This window comes from Gopherus evgoodei, chromosome 6 (genome assembly GCF_007399415.2).
Source record: "Gopherus evgoodei ecotype Sinaloan lineage chromosome 6, rGopEvg1_v1.p, whole genome shotgun sequence".
NCBI classification, from domain to species: domain Eukaryota; kingdom Metazoa; phylum Chordata; order Testudines; family Testudinidae; genus Gopherus; species Gopherus evgoodei.
Window position 1 is genome coordinate 134967062 of NC_044327.1, and position 20228 is coordinate 134987289.

The 20228-nt window shown below is 47.7% G+C and overlaps 1 protein-coding gene across 1 annotated transcript in view; it reads right to left on the reverse strand.

The window, feature by feature from the left end:
• The window catches only part of VCP (valosin containing protein), a 32008-nt gene extending 12210 nt beyond the window's left edge, over window positions 1-19798 (reverse strand). The window contains exons 1-7 of the mRNA XM_030566030.1: window positions 19678-19798; window positions 11150-11261; window positions 10566-10738; window positions 7290-7432; window positions 4200-4330; window positions 1151-1282; window positions 536-638 (exon numbers count right to left, since the gene is read on the reverse strand). Coding sequence (XP_030421890.1) covers window positions 536-638; window positions 1151-1282; window positions 4200-4330; window positions 7290-7432; window positions 10566-10738; window positions 11150-11261; window positions 19678-19694 — 811 coding nt within the window. The 5' untranslated portion in view covers window positions 19695-19798. The remainder of the gene's footprint in view (window positions 1-535; window positions 639-1150; window positions 1283-4199; window positions 4331-7289; window positions 7433-10565; window positions 10739-11149; window positions 11262-19677) is intronic.
• Between the last annotated feature and the right edge of the window lie 430 nt (window positions 19799-20228).

The following is a 20228-nucleotide window of genomic DNA, read 5'->3' on the forward strand; positions in this document are numbered from 1 at the left end:
TTACAGCCCTTGGGAAAGTTCCTTCCAGCTGATATGAAGTGAAGCAAGAACAGCTCTCCTCCTTCATTTGTAGGGAGCTCCCCATACCAGGAATGACCACAGAGGGCTCCACTCCAGGCCAGCCAGGTAGCATTACCCCTTCACGAATGAAACATGCTGGCAGAGGCTGACGCTCTATGCTGATGTATTTTCTAGCCAGATGTGTCAACCCGCAACCTCCACACTCCCTACCAGCACCTCAGCAGATGAAAGAATCTATGGCCTAGATCTGAACACACCTTTACAACTCTTCTTGTCCGTGAGGAGACTGTAGTTTACTCCACACTGACACTAGAGGGGTTTTCACAAGGATGGGCTCCAAATGGCCCAGAGGAATGCTTGAAACAGGTCAGGAAAAACTTAAACACAAGGTGGCTCTGCTCAGCTGAGGGTACTTTACAAACAGCATTGATGTCTTCTGTGCCCCCGAGCTGGATGCACATTTCAAATGAGGGCTTAACATAGATTTGAGGCACAAGGAATTCACACAACTTACCATTGATCAGGAAGAAGAAAGCTCCAGTTTCGTTAGCCACTGCACGTGCAATCAGGGTCTTACCGGTACCAGGAGGGCCGTACAGCAGGATTCCACGTGGAGGCTGAGGACAAGGAGCAGAGCCCTTGTTAGTAAGTTCATTTTAAATGTCTATGGAGATTCCTAATGAACCTAAGAGAATCTGAAGAGTGCACTCACTCCAAAGCTCGGATGCAAGTTCAGGCAGCAACAATCAGTCCTATCAACCCTGCTAACGTCCTTCTGCAGTACACAGAGACTAGAACTATCCAACAGGTGGCAGGGCTGTTCCAAAGCGAGGCCCTGCTCTTCACATCACTGTCTCTCCAGGGACAAGCAATGCGCAATAGACCGAGGCTTCCAGCTTTTCACTCCGCACCCACCAGTGGTGGCCTGAAAACCTAAGGTAGCTTCCTAGGCCAGCAATGGGACTCAGGAGGTCAGCAAGAAAGGTCACAGGTTACTTCCCCCCCAAGCACCAAGCACACTCCCAGCGTCTTGCTGGAGCAAGGAGGAAGATTCCAGCAGAGCTTCAAACACCGGGCTAGGCTGATCATTCATTTGGCACTTGCAGAGCTGACTCAGGCCAACCCTTACCTTCACACCTATGGCCTTGAAAAGCGCAGGGTGTCTGAGTGGAAGCTCCACCATCTCCTTGATCTGGGCCAGCTGCTTCCGGCAGCCTCCAATGTCATCATAGCCCACTTCATTCAGGGACTCTTCCTCATCCTGCCAGCAGGGAAAGTCATTAGTGCACAAGGGAAACAAGAGACTTAGTTCAACACTCTCCTCAGCCAAGCAGGACCTGGGAGACCTCAGGCACTGGAGAAAGCAATGGGGATCACCACAGGACTTGTAAGTTTCTTTTCCTCCAACTGGGTTACGGAAGGGCACAGGTCACTGGCCATGGCACAGAACGGGGAACCAGTTCTAATGGATTTGCCTGTGGCCGTGGGCCGGTCACAGTGTCTTAGCAGTAATCTCCTCAGATGTAAAATAGCGAGATGCTGAGGGGGGCAATGTTTGTAACTCGCTCTAGAGAACGAAAGGGTATGTCACTGCGAAGTAGTGCTCATCTTCGGCTATAATCATGGTGTGACACAAGCATGGCTTCTTGAGTAAGCTACCGAACTGCAGTGGAGACCACTGACCAACAGCCTGTGATGTGGCTACACTGAACCAGCTGAGGAGCTCCAGCAAATTTAAAAGTGAAATTTGAATGTTTTTAAAATACCTCCTAAGCTGTTAGGGGAGCAGGGATGCTGCCAGGGTCTCTTGTCCCTTTCAACGTCCTTCCCAGAATTAGATCCATATGCCAGTACTTTGCCTCCTACCACATACAATCCATTTCAGGCTTGTGAGGGAGTTGGTCTGCACCAAGCAACAGACTATGATCTAGCCCCAAAGACTCTTCTAGCTCTTATACCACGTCCATCACTGTGGTACCCAAATGCCTTGGTATCACCGCACCTGATGTGTCACTACACAAAGAGCTGATCACCAACCAGCAAACCTGGACTATTCCAGTAAGTTCCTACATGACAGCAAGGACCATGGGAGCGTTTCCCCTCATGGCAGAGTTCAGAGCTGAGCGGCTCTGGCACAAGCTAAAGGCCTGGCTGAAGATCCACAGTTTATTGGTTGAGTGAAGTGACACCCAACACTCAGGCCCTTCTCTGTCTGACACTTGAAGAAGGTGTCCAATTTCAGGACCATTCCAGGCACCAGAGGGAAGAACCTTACTGCTTGTGGTGGCAGTCAGAAAAGCAGCATCAAATGGGTATGGTCAAGGGGAAGGTGATAAAACAAAGCACAGCGGCTTAGACAAGTGAATCAAATGTAGGTTTAGAGGCAGTTTCTTGTAAAAACACTAAGCTCAGGGGTGAAGGCTGTTCTTGCCCCTCCCACCATCTGCCAGCGGGGTCTGCATAAGCAACGATGCATGTAACCCTCTGGTATTGCTAAGGTGGAGATGGAATTAGCCAGGGAAGCCCAACGTCAGGGAGCAGCTATAGTTTAAGGAATTAGGCAGATACATTTCAGTCAAGGCACTCAAAGCACCTTGGCTAACAGGCAGTTACACTGCATGGGAGGCTCTTCTTTTAGGACTGACTCACGCACAGTGTGGAAGGTAAAGACACCGAACTCTGCAGAAAGTTCCAAGCCAGCTCTAGCTAATACTCTCAGTGGAACACTCAACCCCCCCAGCGTTAGTGGCTTTCAGGATTTCAGGTCTCGTGGCTGTTCAGAGACCTGGACTCAGCAGTGGCTATTGACAGGAATGCGAATGGTTTCCAGCAGAGAGCTAGCTGAGTGGCTGCAGACACTAGCTGCTGTAGGGGCTCACACGCTAGATTCTCCTACATGAGATTTCAAAGGCACCTGCGCCTAAGGAAAGGTAGGGCCCATATGCCTAGTACATTCAGTGCTTCCTACCCTACATGCAGAATGGCCAAGACTTTCAAGAGGAACTAGTGCTTTGAAGAGTCTCCAGTTTTGCATGCCCAACCCGAGACACCGTATAGTGAGGCCTGATTTACAGGAAGTGCCCTCCAAAAATCAGCCCCCTCTAGGTATCCCAGACTTGGCACACAAAAAATCACAAGACACTTCTGGAAGTCTTTTCTAATGTCCACATTCACTCCTTTCCCTGACAGGAAAAGAGCTGAGTTTGGTCAGCCACATCATATACATGACCTGCTACAGACCACAGGAACTGCAGAAACAGAACACAAGGTGGGTGAGGTAACTTCTTTGATTGGACCAGCTTCTGCTGGTAAACGAGACAAGCTTTCGAGCTACACAGAGATCTTCATCAGCTCTGGGAAAGGCACTCAAGCCTGGTCTACACTGGGAAGTTAAGTTGGAATAATCCACACCTGTGAGTGATACAATTAAACCAACCTAACCCCTGGTGTAGACAGTGCTAGGTACAGGACAATTCTCTCGCCAACCAGCTACTGCCTCTCAGGGAGATGGATTACCTATGCTGACATGAGAACCCCTCCTGCTGCCATAGGTGGTGTCTGCACTGAAGCGTGCAGCATTTTAAGTGTAGACAAGACCAAGGAGCGTCACAGCTAAATAAAGGTGGAACAAGTCATTTAGCATACGTAATTAACGTATATTACAAGAGACCATTCAAGGTGAAGTGATCTGTTAACACCTCTGCAGTCACAGGACAAAACAGAGGGTTACAGACAGGGGCGGCAAGCCATCGGGGGGTGTTCTGCCGGTCCCCGCGAGGGCGGCAGGCAGGTTGCATTCGGTGGCATGCCTGCGGAGGGTCCACTGGTCCCGTGGGCTTTGGCTGACCTCCCACAGGCATGCCGCCGAATCCGTGGGACCGGGGACCTCCCGCAGGCAAGCCGTCAAAGACAGCCTGCCTGCTGTGCTTGGGGCAGCAAAACACCTTACGCCATAAATCCAGTATCTATTAAATCCATGATTTTTAGTGTCTACTAAAGTGATGACTGTAAGCTTCCAGAACACAGACCACTGTCCGACAGCTGCAAAGGGCAGTGTGAAATCTGCACAGCAAGTCTAAAAGACAGAGACAGACAGAAACACAGAGACCCCCCAGAAATAGATTCTCTTCTGCAAAAAGGATACGGTGGGAGAAACCAGGTGCTGGGGCTCAGCTTACCTCTCGTTTGATGGGCTCCCCTTCACAATGGATCACGGTATCTGGAGCCACTATACAGTAAGGGCTTGGGTCTGTCTCCACCACTTTGAACTCCACAGCACGCATCCCTCCACGCACAAGGAAGATGTCACCTGGAAGAACCATCACATTTCAGTGAACTGCAGTTACCAGAGCACGTACAGTGTCAGAGTCCTCATGTTACCAAAGAGGTCTAAGGGGGCAGACAGCATGTACTTGGTAATAAAAAGAGGTGCCAGTAACTGCCATTTACCGGTGCGGTCTGTGTTAATTCCAAACGCAGCATGCACTGTGGCTGTCAGCGTACCAAACTGCCCCTCTGGTGGTGAATGTTTCCAAAGCTCTGATCAGGAACAAGGGCAACTGCTGTGAGGAGAGAGGAGTTCTCCACTCAGAAGTCAGTGAAATAACCTGCACAGGTAAGATCTGGGCTATGGAGCAGCCAATGCCTTCCTGGAGGAGGCTTCACCACCACCACACAAGACAGGGTGCAAAGGGCATCATGCTTGTTCTCAAAGTGAGTGACTACAGACCCTCAATACAGGCTGCCTGGCCTCCCCACAGTCTAGTACCCCCCTCCTCTTAGATCTGCAGTTCCTGTGCCACTGCAGATCTGAGAGGAAGGGGGTGCAATACTGGGAATCAGACCCAGAAAGAAAGTCAGCCAAATTAACTGGCTAGTAGTGGGATGAGAGAAAGCCCAACTCCAAAACTACAACGCAGTGGCCAGAAGAAACCAATTCAATGTGCCTCATCCGCAGTGCACATTAGGAAAGGAAGGTCACTCCAACCAAGGCTCCCTCTAATTTTTGTCCCCTGCACGCAAAACGAGTGACTGCCAGAGTTCAAGTTTCAAACCTGGCAGTGCAACCTACCCACTCATCTCCTCCCATCTCTCCTCTCACTTTCCTTCCTCTCTGCAGCTTCACGCCGGGGGAGTCTGAGAGAAAGTATGGTACCTAGATGGCCTTCCCCTCCCACCACCAAGCTGTCAGCACTGGCCGGGGAGCGGGGACTCTTAGCCAGGAGCATTAGAAGCAGGCAGGGGAAGTGGGAAGCTCTGGATTCCAGAGCAGGACAATTCCCCATACAAAAGGCACTTAGCTCTGTGCAGTGCCTACCACGGGAGTGAAAACCTGACTGGCTAGATACCTTAGTTTGACATATTCCCTTCTCTGATCCCTTGGCTTGATTAGAAGATGAGAAGAGATCGCTGGGATCATCTAGTCCAGTGGTTCTCAAACTTCATTGCACTACGACCCCCTGCTGACAACAAAAATTGCTATACGACCCCAGAGCCAAGACTGAAGCCTGAGCCTGCCCAACCCTGGTTCCCTAGGCAACAGAGGGGAAAAGCCCAAGACCCAACCCCACCACCCTGGGTGGGGGGAGGGAGGCAGAGCCCAAGGGCTTCAGACCCAGGTGTAGGGGCCTGTAACTTGAGCCCTGCCACCCAGGGCTGAAGACCTTGGCCTTGGGCAGTTGGGCTCGGGCTTCAGCCCTAGATGTAGGGGGGCGAGGGGGGAAGGGAGGAGGGTGTGGCTGGGTTTGGCCCTGGGCCACAGGAAGTCTAACGCCAGCCCTGGCGACCCCATTTGGGGTCCTGACCCCCCGTTTGAGAACCACTGATCTAGTCTGACCTCCTTTATAACATCAGCCCTAGGACTTCCCTGAATTAATTCATGTTTGGGCTAAAGCAGAGCTTTTAGAAAAACATCCAATCTTGATTAAAAAATTGCTAGTGGTGGAGAATCCACCACACCCCTTGGGCAGTTGTTCCAATGGTTAATTACCCTCACTGTTAAACATGTGCCCTATTTCTAGTCTGAATCTGTCTGGCTTCAACCTCCAGCCATTGGCTCTTGTTCTGCCTTTGTCTGCTAGACTGAAGAGCCATCGATTATCAAGTCTCTGTTCCCCATGAAGGGACTTCCCTGTTTATCCATCCCAGGATCACATTAACTCTTTTGACCAGTGTTGCATTAGGAGCTGATGTTCAGCTGATTATCCACCAGAAACTCCAATTCTTTTGCACAACTACTGCTTTCCAGGATAGAGTCCCCCATCCTGCAAGTCTGGCCTGTGTTCTCTGTTCTTCAACATACACCTTTAGATTTGGTCATACTGAAACACTTACTGTTTGCTAATGCCCAGCTTCCCAAGAGATCCAGATCACTCCGTAGCACTGACCTGCCCTCTTCATTAGTTACTACTCTCCCAACCATGTGTCATCTGCAAACTTGATCAGTGATCACTTTATGTTTTTTATCAGTGACCTGGGAGAAGTGTTAAACAGTGTGCAGCCAAGAAACAGTTGCTGCGGGACCCACTACAAACACACCAATCAACAATTACGACCCCCTATTTACAATTTCATTTCCCCCTGTGAGTTAACCAGTTTTTAATCCGTTTAGTGTGTACCACGTTGATTTTATATCATTCTAGTTTCTTAATCAAAATGTTGTGAAGTACAAAATCAAAGAAGCCTAACAACATTGTGTCAAGACCATTACCTCACCCCAGCCTTTCAGGATCCTCTCTTGCATGTGCACCAAAATCAGTTGCAGAGCCACACAAACCCTGTGGCTAGAGGACCATTATGTGGCTCTGAGCCACCCAGCAGCTGGCAACTGACTTGCTCCTCAATGGTGGAAGTGAGACCAGGCGTGGCAGGACTGGAGGTATGTCTACACTGCAAACCACCCACAGCTGGAACATGCCAGCTGACTCAGACACCCAGGGCTCGGTCAGCACAGCTGTTTCACTGCAGTATAGACTTTTGAGCTCAGGCTGCAGCCCATCTCACAGGGTCCTTCAGCCCGACCCCAGAAGTTTACTCTGCAATTAAATCACGCCTTAGCCTAAGCCAGCTGGCATGGGCCAGCCACGAGTGTCTAACTGCAGGGCAGACATAGTCTTAGTCACAAAAACACCAGCCAGACTCAAGCTACCCTAATGCCATGTACTGATCCAGGCAAGTTTCTGGAGCTCTTCTCCTTATGGTCAGTCTCCTTACAAAGTGTGTCACCATCTTTCATCTTTCCTCCTGATTTTAGGGGCGGGTGTCATTACCTTTTCTGATTGGTCTATATGCTTCCAGGAAGTATGGTTTGAGGTAGACCTCAAACAGATTCCCGGTGATCCCTTCCACTGTGTCATCAATCGGTAACACATGTATGCGTTTGCCATACTTCACATCTGGGCAGGGCTGGATGCTGAAACACAAGCAGATTCCAGTAAGCTACAACTCATTTCTTTCTTATACACAGTGCCTGGAAAGGTAGACACAAAATACAGAGACTCCCAATGCCAGGATGAAAACCCCAGGGTGCATCCACCCTGCTCTAGGAGTATGTGAAGAGCTCCCCTGACACCCACATTAGGGCTTGTCCTTCATTCTGCTCATTTTCCTCTGTTCTTCTCCACCCTTCCCACAATGACTGCTGGAAAAGAGCTGCTTCCCAAGCCTGGTTCTTTCAGAGCCTCCTTCCCAAGCTGCAGAGTGAAGTGGACAAGTATCCGGCCACTGCCCCAGTTATTACCTAGTGCATTCTTGTAAAGCCTAAAGCCTAAGGCCTTCGTCTGCAGCCAGATTAAAAGAGCAGCCGAGTAGCAGCCATTAGCTGAGAAGCAGGAAGTCACATTCTCCCATTCCACCTACATTACATTAAAACAATGTCATATCCGCTGTTAAGAAGGAGACCCCAACCTAATGGCTCCCACTATCTACATTTGACAGCATCTGTCTGGCAAGAACTCACTTCTCAATGGTTGTGGTTGTGAAACCCTCGTTTCTTTATTGTTTTGTCATTATGGTACCCAGTTCCCTATTGTTTACCTGTCTGGTTCTTTAACTGTTTCTGATTGCTGTATAATTAATTTTGCTGGGTATAAGTTAGTTAGGGTAGTGGGTCAGAGAATTATGTTAGATTGGTTAAGGTCTAGCTAAGCAGGACTCAAGTTTCACTATATAAACTGGGGTCCAAGAAGGAGATTGGCTGGGAAGAGAAGGAGGAGGAAAGACCTGGAAGAAGAACTCATCCCCAAGACTCAGCCTAAGATCAGAGTTGTTAAGAATCCTCTGCACGACCGTGACGTGCAGCAACTAGGACCCAGATGAGACCAGCCTTGCTTGGCCAACAGGGAAACTCTGCCTGCGTGATCAGGTTGGTGAGCATGGCATTGTGTGTGTAATATGTATTCGGCGTGGTAACTGTTAATAAATAGAGGACTGGGATATTATTGTGTAAGGCTCTTTCACTGGTAAAAGGTCCTGCACGCCCGCAGAAGCAGTGTACACCCAGAGCCCTATGGACTGGGAAAGGGTGTGGGTGCTTACACTGAGCAGGCTAGTTACACCTTGAGCCCTATGAATTGGCTACAGGTGGCCCTGAGCCCTACGACTTGGGTAAGGGCAGGTGCGTTTTGCCTGGAGCCCTACGGACTGGGAAAAGGTGGGGTGCCCTAATGTGTGCAGGTAACATTCTGGGCAGCTGGAAGACTCAATGGCTTCTTTTTATTTTAACAAGCAGCTGCTGCTGGCAAGACTATAAATGGGGCAGAGAAAATCCCTCTCTTCCTGACTGCAACACGAGAAAAACTGAGCTTCTGCTACTAATAACTTTGGAGACAGCTTCTGAGCAGCTGTGAAATGGCAGATCTCACTAGAATCAGCAAGTGACAAGAGACTTGTCAATTTCACTTAGACAGCTTGCACCTACAGTGTGACCTACTGCTCACCTGAGTGTTTTCAAGCCTTGCTTTGCACAGCACCTTTTACACACCATGTTAGCAAATGCTGTACAGAGAAGGAATTAAGTTGAAGAGTAAAGGAAGAGACCAAGTGGCCCAGAGGGAGGAGGAATTCAGAGACCAAGAATGAAGGTGTGATAAAGACATGAATCAGGATTTCACAGTAAGAAATGCAACAGGAAATTTACAGGCAAAGGAGATAAGCAAGGAAAAGTCTGAGGCCAAGGAGGATTCAGAGATTTCCAGCCTCTGGGACCAAGTTAAGACAAGTGATTGTGGATTTGAAATGAAATCTCAAGAGGCGGCACTGGACAGAGACCTAGGCAGAGATAAATGGACTAAAGGAGAGATGATTAGCTGCTGACAGACTGAGGATTCGGAAAAGATTATTTGAAATTTTAGGAGGTAAGAGCTGAATGCTCTATGGGAGGAGCTACTGGGTTATCAGGAATAGTCACGTCATAAGTAATTGTTACAGCTATAAATATCAGCTATGTCCTCTACTCAACACCCATACGAGCACATCTTTACTTTGAATCCAGTACCATAGCTACACAGCCTGACAGCTCAGATGTCACCTTTTCCCATGTGCTGTTCAAAGTGTGCCACTTTGGGGTACTCCATTAGAAAGTGCCTTAGTCCTCCTCAAAGATACCAAAAAATATATTTTGCAGAGTCTGAAGAATCTACTAGATCTCACTCCTGAAAATCCCGTGCAAGCAACAGGAGCCTCATATGTCCACCCAACATTTGGGGAGTGCTGGATTAGGCGCCAACTCTCCACAGCTTGTGCACACAAAAGGACATTGCTGTGATTTGGAGCCATTGACTGGTTTTCCCTGTTAGGTAAATCTAGTTCATCTCCCTCAAGTCAATGCAAGACTGTTCCCTATGATTCATGTTACAGTTCTAGCTCACTCTACTCGGAGAAGTCTCAAGCGGCAGGACTCCCACAACACGTTTGCATGAGTTGCTAACCCCTCAGATTAAAATGGAGTTTTAATTTTCATTGCTTATGCTATTTGATTGTTTCAGGTTTCACACAGCTTTGACACTGAAAACAGATTAGTCACTTTTACTTTTGTTTCCAAACAATATCAACTTCTGCTTCTCATGCAAAAGTTCATTGCCTAAGCTACAGATACTATGGGGAAACACACCCTTTCTTTTCACTGAGATTACTATTACCATTTCTACTAATAATCAGACTGTGAAAAGACATAGGCTTAAACTATGCAACAGTCAAACGTAACATTTAGAGAGGAGAGAGATTGTGGGGTGGAATTTTCAAAGACAGCTAAGAGATTTAGAGATGGAACTTGTGCTCCTAAATCACCTGAGCTCTTTTGAAAACCCCTCTTGTAGCCCACAGAACACAGTTCCCCTGTCTCGGTCTTAGGAATAGTCATATAGCTAGCAGCACACTTTAGCTTCCAGCTACAGAACATTCTTTTCTAAGAGGCACTGCTTCTTAGAACTACCCGGAAAGGTAACTAAACACTTGCTACAATCCCAATCTCCATCACTGACTGACTTAATTTAGAACCAGGTAAACAAATCCAGGAAGATGCACCAAGCTAGCAAAGCACACCTCACCTGATCACATCACCAAGGCGCACTCTCAGGTTGTTACGAACAACCCTATTCATGCGAATCTTCTCATCTGAGCAGGTATCATCTGACAGGACAATGCAGACTGCTTCTCGCCTCTTCTTTCCTTTTAGCAGAACTGTGTCTCCTCTGAACAGCTGCAATTCATCCATTTTTGCCTGTGAACAGTGACAGAATTAGGCCATGCACTGGACAAAGCCAGAATGTAAGTGTTCGGAAGACAGCAACCGGACCCCAAAGTGCTACATCCTGGTAATAGTAGTGTTGAGTGAGCCATGAAGAGACATGGGATCCCACAATTGCATATCCTGGCGCAAGGGCAAGGCCTCCTGCTTGAACACTAGCATCATTAGAGAACCATGATAATTGCTCAGAAGTCTTAGAAGCAAGAGACCTATCGGAAACCATTTTCACCCATCACAGCCCATCTGCTGTTTCCTCATGGCTTTCTGTATAATCTTTACATTCATGTAGCATGTTCAACAATGGTCTAATACTGAGCTACAGGGCAAAAGATACTGAAAGTTTGCATATTAACTACACAGTTCTTAACTTGACTTGAGACACACCTGGGAGAGCGATACAACACTGTTGTCCTCATTGATGGCTTCATCGACAATTAACCGATTGGGCCTGTTCTTCTGCTTTAGAATTGCGGTAGATAAGTCGTCTGCTTTAGAACTGGAAAGAAACAAAACCGCTGAGTCTGGGTAATGCTGCTGCTCCTTTTCTGGGCAAACCCTGCTTTGGTCTCCATTGTCTACACACATTAAAAACTTCCTTGGCTACCTTCTCTTTTACACACTAAACCTGTCTGAAAGACAAAATACAATTATCTTCTGGAATGCAACTGATTCAGTTCTACATGGAGGGCAAAGTGAGAGAGCAGAATTATGTTCTGTAAGAAAGTGACTTTGGCTAAGTTGGCAGCCTTGAACTAAAATAGCTGTGAAGACATTTATGAAAAACAGGATCATCGAGATGTTCCTTCCTGGAATGTCTCTTGCCTAAAAACAAAGACACAGTAGCAAGACAATCACTAGCACTCATATGCAAATTGTGGGTTTAACAATCCCATAGAAATGGCCAGGAGGGTGGAATCTATCTGGTCACACAAATCCCAGACCACACACAAGGAGGTTTTTTTTTTTTTAATTGAAGTGGAGCCATATTTACTATTGTAATAAACGGACATTGGAGGCCAGGGCACAGGCAGTTGTGAGCCAGAGCAAGGAGTTACAGGGCAATGTTACAAATCCCCAGTTCAAATGAGTTTAGCCTACTGAGGTCCGTCAGGTAAAACTTACAAACCTAATCACATGTTTATCAATAGTTTTAAGCAGGGGTGGGCAAACTACAGCCGTGGGCTGGATCCAGCCCCCAGCCATTTTAAGCCAGCCCCAAGTTCCCAAAGGGGAGCAGGGTCTGGGCTTGCCATTCTCCAGCAAGGGAGCAGGGTCGGTGCACTCCACTCAGCTCCTGGAAGCAGCGGCATGGCCCCCCTCTGGCTCCTACATGTAGGGGCAGCAAGTGGGCTCCGCTCTGCATGCTGCCCCCACAGCTCCCATTGGCCTGGAACTGCAGCCAATGGGAGCTACGGGGGCAGTGTCTGCAGACAGGGAGCTTGCAGAGCTGCCTGGCTGCACCTCCGCCAGAGAAGGGACATGCCGCTTCTTCTGGGAGCCACTTGAGGTAAGCACAGCCTGGAGCCTGCCCCCTGAGGCATGCCCCAACCACCTGCCCCAGCCCTGATCCCCCCCCGCCCTCCAAATCCCTCAATCCCAGCCTGGAGCATCCTCCTTCACCCCAAACACCTCATCCCCAGCCCCACTCCAGAGCCCGCACCCCCAGCTAGAGCCTGTACCCCAACCCCCTGCCCTGATCCCTCTCCCACCCTTCAAACCAAACCCCTCAGTCCTAGCCCAGAGCACCTTCCTACACCCCACACTCCTCATTCCCGGCCCTAATCCAGAGCCCACACCCCCCTCCCCAGCCCAGAGCCCCCTCCCACACCTTGAACTCTTCATTTCTGGCCCCACCCACCAAACCAGAACCCGCACCCCAACTTTGTGAGCATTCATGGCCTGCCATACAATTCCTATTCTGAGACGTGGCCCTTGGGCCAAAAACTTTGCCCACCCCTAGTTTTAAATGTCCATGAAGAAAAGAGTTTTGTTTGGATGAATGCTGCAGGGAAATGTTTACAAACACAGAACTCTGCAGCTTTATGCTAGTACCCACCAAGAAATGAAACTGACAGTTTATTTTCATTTCCCAAACTGAGTAAATTGAAGAGCAAAAAAATGCTGAAGAGGTACATTTTTGAAGTGATGTGTTTCAACATCTAACATACCAACCAAAACGTTTTAGGTTGTTTTTAAAGTATGATTTTGAACCAAGTGATCATTTAAGAGCTTGCAGAAGTTGCGAGCAGAACAGAGCAGCTGGGTGCAGTGTTCTTCATTAACATTCCTGGGGAATGTTGCCTACAACTGATCAGTTGCTTTGTTTTGCATGTTCACTGGATCTTTAAGAAAAATGTTACCACTTGTCTGCATGTCACTGTAAGTACATGCAATGTGATTTCAGTGTAGTGATGACAGAGTTCCTGCTGAGTAGACAACTATGCAGCACGGGCCCCTTTCCTGCCACTTCAGAGACGAGATCACAGGAATAACAGGAGGGCAACTTTTCTGGGAACTGTTTGGAAATCCAGCTTGAGCACAAGTATGCTGTGACAATCAATTTACAGCTAAGAGACAAATTCAGAATAACCAGAGAGGCAGTACTGCCCAAAAGGAAAACACCAACTCTCGAGTCAGCTTGCCATAGCCTCGTGTGGCCCTGGGTAAGTCACTTTCACCTCTGTATCTGTAGAACAGGGCTCTCTCTTCCTATCCTGAGGAAAGGGACTAGTGACTGTCCACGTAGACAGCTATGTGCAATCACCCAGGCAGGCAGTCTTTAAACCCCTGCGCAGAGAAGGGCTGTGGGAGGAACTGATGCCCAACCAGTCTTGGAAGAGTTCAAAAGGACTCAAGTTTCCCATGAGGAAGCAACGGAGCAATATAAGAAACTCAAAACCTGTAAGTCATCAGACAAACTAGGATCCTCTGGGTGACACAGCAGGTATGTACAAGGAGATGCAAGGTCCTTACAAACAGCACCGCTCTTGTAGATTGGAAAGTCATTAACAGAGGGCTTGGCCACACTCGAAACGCCAAAGCGCTGCCGCCGGAGCGCTCCCACGGCAGTGCTTTGAACTGAGTGTGGTCGCGGCACCAGTGCTGGGAGAGAGCGTTCCCAGTGCTGCAGGCACTCCACCTCCCCAAGGCACTTTTTACACTGGTGCTTTGCAGCGCTGTAACTTGCTGCGCTCAGGGGTGTGTTTTTTCACGCTCCTGAGCGAGAAAGTTGCAGCGCTGTAAAGCGCCAGTGTAGCCAAGGCCTTAGTGGCCCAGCTTTAAAGCTAGAGCCAAGGGAAACCCCCGGATGTCAGAAACCAGAAGATCTTGGCCTTGATATTGTGGGAACTGATGGCAAGTCTAAGAAATGACTAGGACAATGTTTTGAAAAGTCACATACAACCTCAGGGAGTGAAGGCAGCACAGATTCTACAAAGCAATAATCATTCCTTCCAAACTCATTACACGTTTCAAATGGAAATCACACCTACTGGACAAAATCCATCTTCTGATAAGGTTCCTCATACAAGACTGAAGAAGTTGAATGAACAGGAAATGGTACTGTGAATTGCTGCCTCTGAGAGGGGAGAGGTTAGCAGTGTGAGCCTGGGGGCTGGTAGTAGGTCAGATGTTGCACATTTAGTAGTGAAATGGAGGAGAAAATGGACAATGAGTTGAAAATATAAGCAACTTGTTCTTAAGGACCTCGTCAAATTCCCCTTTCCAGGCTAAGTTTCTCTGAAGCCCATGTACTTTGGTACACAGGGCCAGAGAGGAACCTACAGTACTGATTAGCATGCTTGTGACAAGAACCAGCTATGCTTGGGTCTGAGGGCCCATCCATGTTAGGAAATTGACTTGCTGCTGACAATTACTGCTAACACAGATGGGCAAAGTTATATGCATATGTGATGGAAAATTTGATTGAGACTCACATTCCTGCAATGAGTCTGATAGGCGTTTTGTCCCCACTACGCTAGTAGTTAAACGGGTTTTAGCACTGATTCAGATAGACCTGCTGCTGACAGACACCGAGGGAGAGGTCAGTTTCACAACTGATTGAGCTAGAATGTCCATGCTGCAAGTCAGCACTTTCCCCAGGTATTTATAAAAATAAGGAACACAATTTTTCCTTAAAGCTGCCTGCTGATGGCAACTATCTTGCTGAGGTACCATTTGGAACAGTATGACTGGAACCCATTACCAGATGGTCAGTTCCCATCAGGGTGGACACAAATAAACGATTTTTCTAAAAAAATTAAAAAAAATTTTTTTTTGATAAAATGCTTTTTGAGGAAAAAACTTATCTAAAGATAAAGATATATTATAGCTCAAAGACATCTCATCATGGAATAGGGATTATAAATTCTAATTCTATAGTATGAGACAATATATTCATGTCATGTTTAAGAAAAGTTTTGTAAATGAGTTCCAATAGTTCATGGATTAGGGACCCAACCGTATGGGGTTCCAGGGGCTTCTGTATCGATTATTTAGGTTAATCTTTCTATCTACCCAATGGGACTCAGTGCTCAGTCTAGAAGATACCAGCAGAGAGGCTCAGTTTTGCAGTTCTCAAACTGTGGATTTGTGTCTCCAGAGATAACATGCTTGTTAACAGCAAAAATGTTTTAAAATATAGAGAGGCGAGAAATAACAGACCTCAACCCTCTTGTCCCTCTGCAAATTTGGGTACACAGAGTCAATCCCTCACCTCTCTCTAAAAGTGCAAAGTTTCAAAAAGTTCAATGACCAGAAGATTGTTGGGGGCAGAATAGACCTGGACAAGCAGAAGTAGAAGATAAGCGTGAGAAGGGAGGAACAGGCAGTAGAAACAAAAGTGAAACTGTTTGAGCAGCATATTCCAGAAGTCTGGAGCTTTATCTCAGTGTAGCCTTCATTGATTTGAGATCTATCATACCATCCTCTCACCAGAAGGTAAAACTTATAATGGCAGCAGGCTGTAAGAGAGACCCAGTTTGGGAAAAAGAAGCACTCAAGAACTATATGTTTGCTGATGATGTTTTAAAGAAAGTCAAACCAGTGAACTGGTAGAAGTCACTTAAGCACTTGGATTCAGAGACTGTTGTTGAAGTGATAATCTCACTTTTAACAGCAAAAACAATGAAGAGTCATTGTGGCACCTTAGGGCAGGGGTTATCAAACCTAGGGTGGGGACCCCTCAGGGGGTCACGAGGTTATTACATAGGGGGTCGGAAGCTGTTAACCGCCACCCCAAATAGGGCTTTTCCTCCAGCATTTACAATATAAAAATGTTTTTAAGGGAGGGGTCGCACTCAGAGGCTTGCTGTGTGAAAGGGGTCACCAGTACAAAAGTTTGAGAACCACTACATTAGGGCATGTCTACACTTATCCCTAGAGTGATCAGTCCAATGGGGGTCGATTTATTGTGTCTAGTGAAGATGCGATAAATCGACTGCTGAGTGCTCTCCTGTCGACTCCAGTACTCCACCAGAGCGAGAAGCATAGGCGGAGTCAACGGCGGAGTGACCTACCACAGTGAAGACACCGCAGTAGGTAGATCTAAGTACATCGACTTCAGCTATGTTATTCACGTAGCTGAAGTTGCGTAACTTAGATTGATTCCCCCCAGCATAGACCAGGCCTTAGAGACTAACACATTTATTTGGGCATGAGCTTTCGTGGGCTAAAACCCACTTCAACAGATGCATGGAGTGAAAAATACAGTAAGCAATACTGTAAAAGCAGCAAAGAATCCTGTGGCACCTTATAGTATGCTCTAAAACGTCTGTTAGTCTATAAGGTGCCACAGGATTCTTTGCTGCTTTTACAGATCCAGACTAACACTGATAGTAGGCTACCCCTCTGATAGTAAGCAGTACTGTATTTTTCACTCCATGCATCTAATGAAGTGAGTTTTAGCCCATGAAAGCTTATGCCCAAATAAACGTGTTAGTCTCTAAGGTGCCACAAGGACTCCTGTTCTTTTTGCAGACACAGACTAACACAGCTACCACTCTGAAACCTTTTAATAGCAGTAGCTTCTTCTGCTGGTGTAGAAAGAAGATTTTCTTCCTTTGGATTAATTCATTGCAAACTGAAAAATCATTTGGGATCTGAAAAGTAGGAAAGCTTGTTTTTCTTTTCCAGATTATGAACAAACAGGAAAATAAAGATGAGGATGACTGAGTCAGCTGCAGAAGTCAGTATTTTAAGTTTCTCATGTTGACCTGGCTGACACAGTAAATTTAATTTGTTTGGTTTTTTTAAATATTTCTTTTAACTATTTTAGTAAAAAACAATTTTAACAAAAACAAACCTGATTTTTAAAAACTTGAATGTTTAACAAAATTCAGAAATTCATATGCTTGTTTTGTTAAAATATTATGTTTGCTATTGAAGAAAAAAATCCAGAATACAGAATGTTGTTGTTCTAGTTAAATAAAACAATTTAAATGTCTGGTGATGTTCACCTCCTAGTACAACATGGCAAGAAATCCTCCAAATATTAATGATTAACCCGTTGAATTGGAGATAGTTCACCTCCCAATGACTTCATAAATATCCGCTTCAATTACCTTTGGTAAATGAAATAATCAAACAATCATTCGTCTTCTGATATAGCTGTAAAACTAATCAAAAAAGTTTTCAAAATAAATCATTTAAAAATTGTACAGTGTGTACCTTCTAAAAATGAAACCTACATCTATCTCTGAGTTGTGAAGAATACGTATTAAGGTTATATCAATCACCAAAAATGCACTTTTACGTAGAAATCCATGATTAAATTGAGTCTTCCTGACTAGTGGTTTAAATCAAATCCACCCTGGTTCCCATTTACTAATATTGGTTAAAAAATATATACATTTAAGAGATAAAAATCTTTAAAAAGTCACGCTGAACTAGTTTACTCAGTTACTGGACTTCCATGTGGTGTGATCAGAGGAGTCACCTCAGCAAGATAGTTGCCACCAGCAGGAGCCCAGAAATTGTAATTAAAATAATATCATTTAATTCAGTTAAAGAATTATTTATCTTGTAATCGCAGGGTCGGAAGAGTTTTCTTAAGTGATACAGGGACAGGTTTATTTTAAAAAGAGACAGTCAACGTGACTCAGTGTCAGAATGTGTATCTTAGATCACCAGTTCCAGCATGAACTCTGCCATGGGCACCAAACCCATGGCAGATCCTTGCTGCAGCTGACCCATCAGGACCAAGCAATCTGGTGTCATGCCAGAGCTGTTGATCCACAGCAGGTCTGGACTTTGGGACCTGAAAAAGAACAAAGAGTTAAGGTATGGATTCCTAAGACACTGAATGCCCCTCTGACTCTGGCTAATGGGTTGTTCCAAATATTCTTTAGTTTGGAAGATCATCTTTAAATTCTGTGGCAGCTCATCTCAGCGGCTGTGTAGCTATCACCCAACTTATGTTTGAAAGGTGGAAGACCTCCATTCTCAGCGTGTGATCACAGGTAACAATACGAAGCAACACACCGCACAAGGAAATAACAGGATTCCTCTCGGTTGCCATATGACAACCACATCTCCAAAGAACATGTCCAGGCCTTCTCACACCGAGCCCCTTGGCAGCTCCCATTTCCATCTATCTGGTCACTCTGAATTTGTTTTTAGGACAATCAGTCCTCATTTTTTAGTCTGTGGTATTCTTGTTGGCGGTGCTGATGGCCATCAACTTCCCAGGAATCTGCCATTTCCTTCTATGCCCTAACAGAGTTTAAAAGAGGGGTTCTCAAACTGGGGGTCAGGGCCCCTCAGGGGGTTGCAAGGTTATTGCATGGGGGGTCATGAGCTGTCAGCATCCATCCCAAACCCCGCTTTGCAGCCAGCATTTATAATGGTGTCAAATATATTTCAAAGTTTTTTTTTAATTTATAAGGGGTGGGGGGGTCGCACTCAGAGGCTTGCTATGTGAAAGGGATCACTAGCACAAAAGTTTGAGAATCACTGATCTAAAACACCACAACTGCCGTGCTGTGGATTTCCAATGGGTAGACCAATGGTTCTCAAGCAGGGGTACATGCACAGCTGGGGGGACGCAGAGGTCTTCCAGGGAGAATATCAACTCATCTAGATATTTGTGTAGTTTTGCAACAAGCTATATTAAAAGCACTAGCAAAATCAGTACAAACGAAAATTCCATACAGACAATGACTTGTTCACACTGCTCCGTAGGCTCGACACTGAAATATTTATGTTCCAATTGATTTTATAACCATAGGGTAACAGAAGAGAGTCGGCGGGTTTTCGCTAACCGTGTGCGGTGACACGTCTATACTGGTATGTGCGGGTTTGTAAGCCAGCAGGTTCTGCCGGAGGTGGAAGGTGGGGCAGGCAAGTCAGCTCAGAGCCCTGACAGGGGCCAGCAGTCTGGAAAGGGGGGCGCCGCTGGGCTGCACGACGGCAGAGTCCAGGGTGTGCTCGGGATTCTGCGCCAGGACGTGGCCCCCTCCCCCGGAGACTCAAGCAGCGCAAAGACGCTCCCCCCAGGCGCTGGAGGGCTCCGCACTCGGGCTGAAGTCTAGTCCCGAAGCGGGGCCAGCGCGGGGCCGGGGCCCCCACCATCTTGTGACCACGTGACTCGGCGTTTCTGGAGCAGCAGGAAGCGCCCCGAGGGGCGGGGAGCCGGACTCGGGCGTGCGCCGGGGGCACCGGCCGCTCCAGCAGGGCCCCCCCGCTCCGCTCCGCGCCGAGACACCCGCCCAGAAGCGCTACGGGGGGGGGGGCGGCCTAGGCCCGGGCCCCACAGCCGGGCCCGGCTCCGCCCCTCGGGGCCTGCATGACACAGCAGGATCGGGCCCGGCGCGGGGCGGGCTCGGTTCCGGGCAGGCCCAGGCGCTTCGCGCCCCCCCCCGTGCCCGGCAGCCCGGGCCCTCCCGGCTCCTCCCGGCGGGCGGCCCCGCACTTACTCGGATCCCGAAGCCATGGCGGCGGGCGGGGGGCGGCGGGTCTCGCGGGCTCGGCTCGGGCTGGCGGCGGCTCCGGCGCTTCGCTCTGACTGAACCCTCAGAGCCGACTCATCGGAAGCGGAGCTCCGCCCGGCGCCGGCTACTCTGCCTAGCAACAGGCCGCGCCCCCCAATCAGAAATTTAGGCTGGCAGCAGAGCAGCCAGTGGAAAAAAACATACTGCTCTGGCCAATCAGAAAGCTCCAACCGCCACTTCTTCCGCCAATCACAGTGCCCTAGGAAGAGTGGTGACTCTACCCGGCAACACGGAGCGTACGGCCAATCACAAAAATGCACCAATGGAAAAATGAGGCAGGCAGGGTCCGCCCTCATTGCTATCCTGCCTAGCAACGTCGCCACCAGTAGCTAAAACCCAGTAAAATCTGGACAGATTCAGCCAATCAGAAAGGGAAGAGAGGTGATTGACAGGCCAATATTAACCCCTCGGAGAGGTCGGGCTGCAGCTGGTGTCTCTGCTCCTTGGGGCATGGGCGGGCGGAGACCGAATTCGGG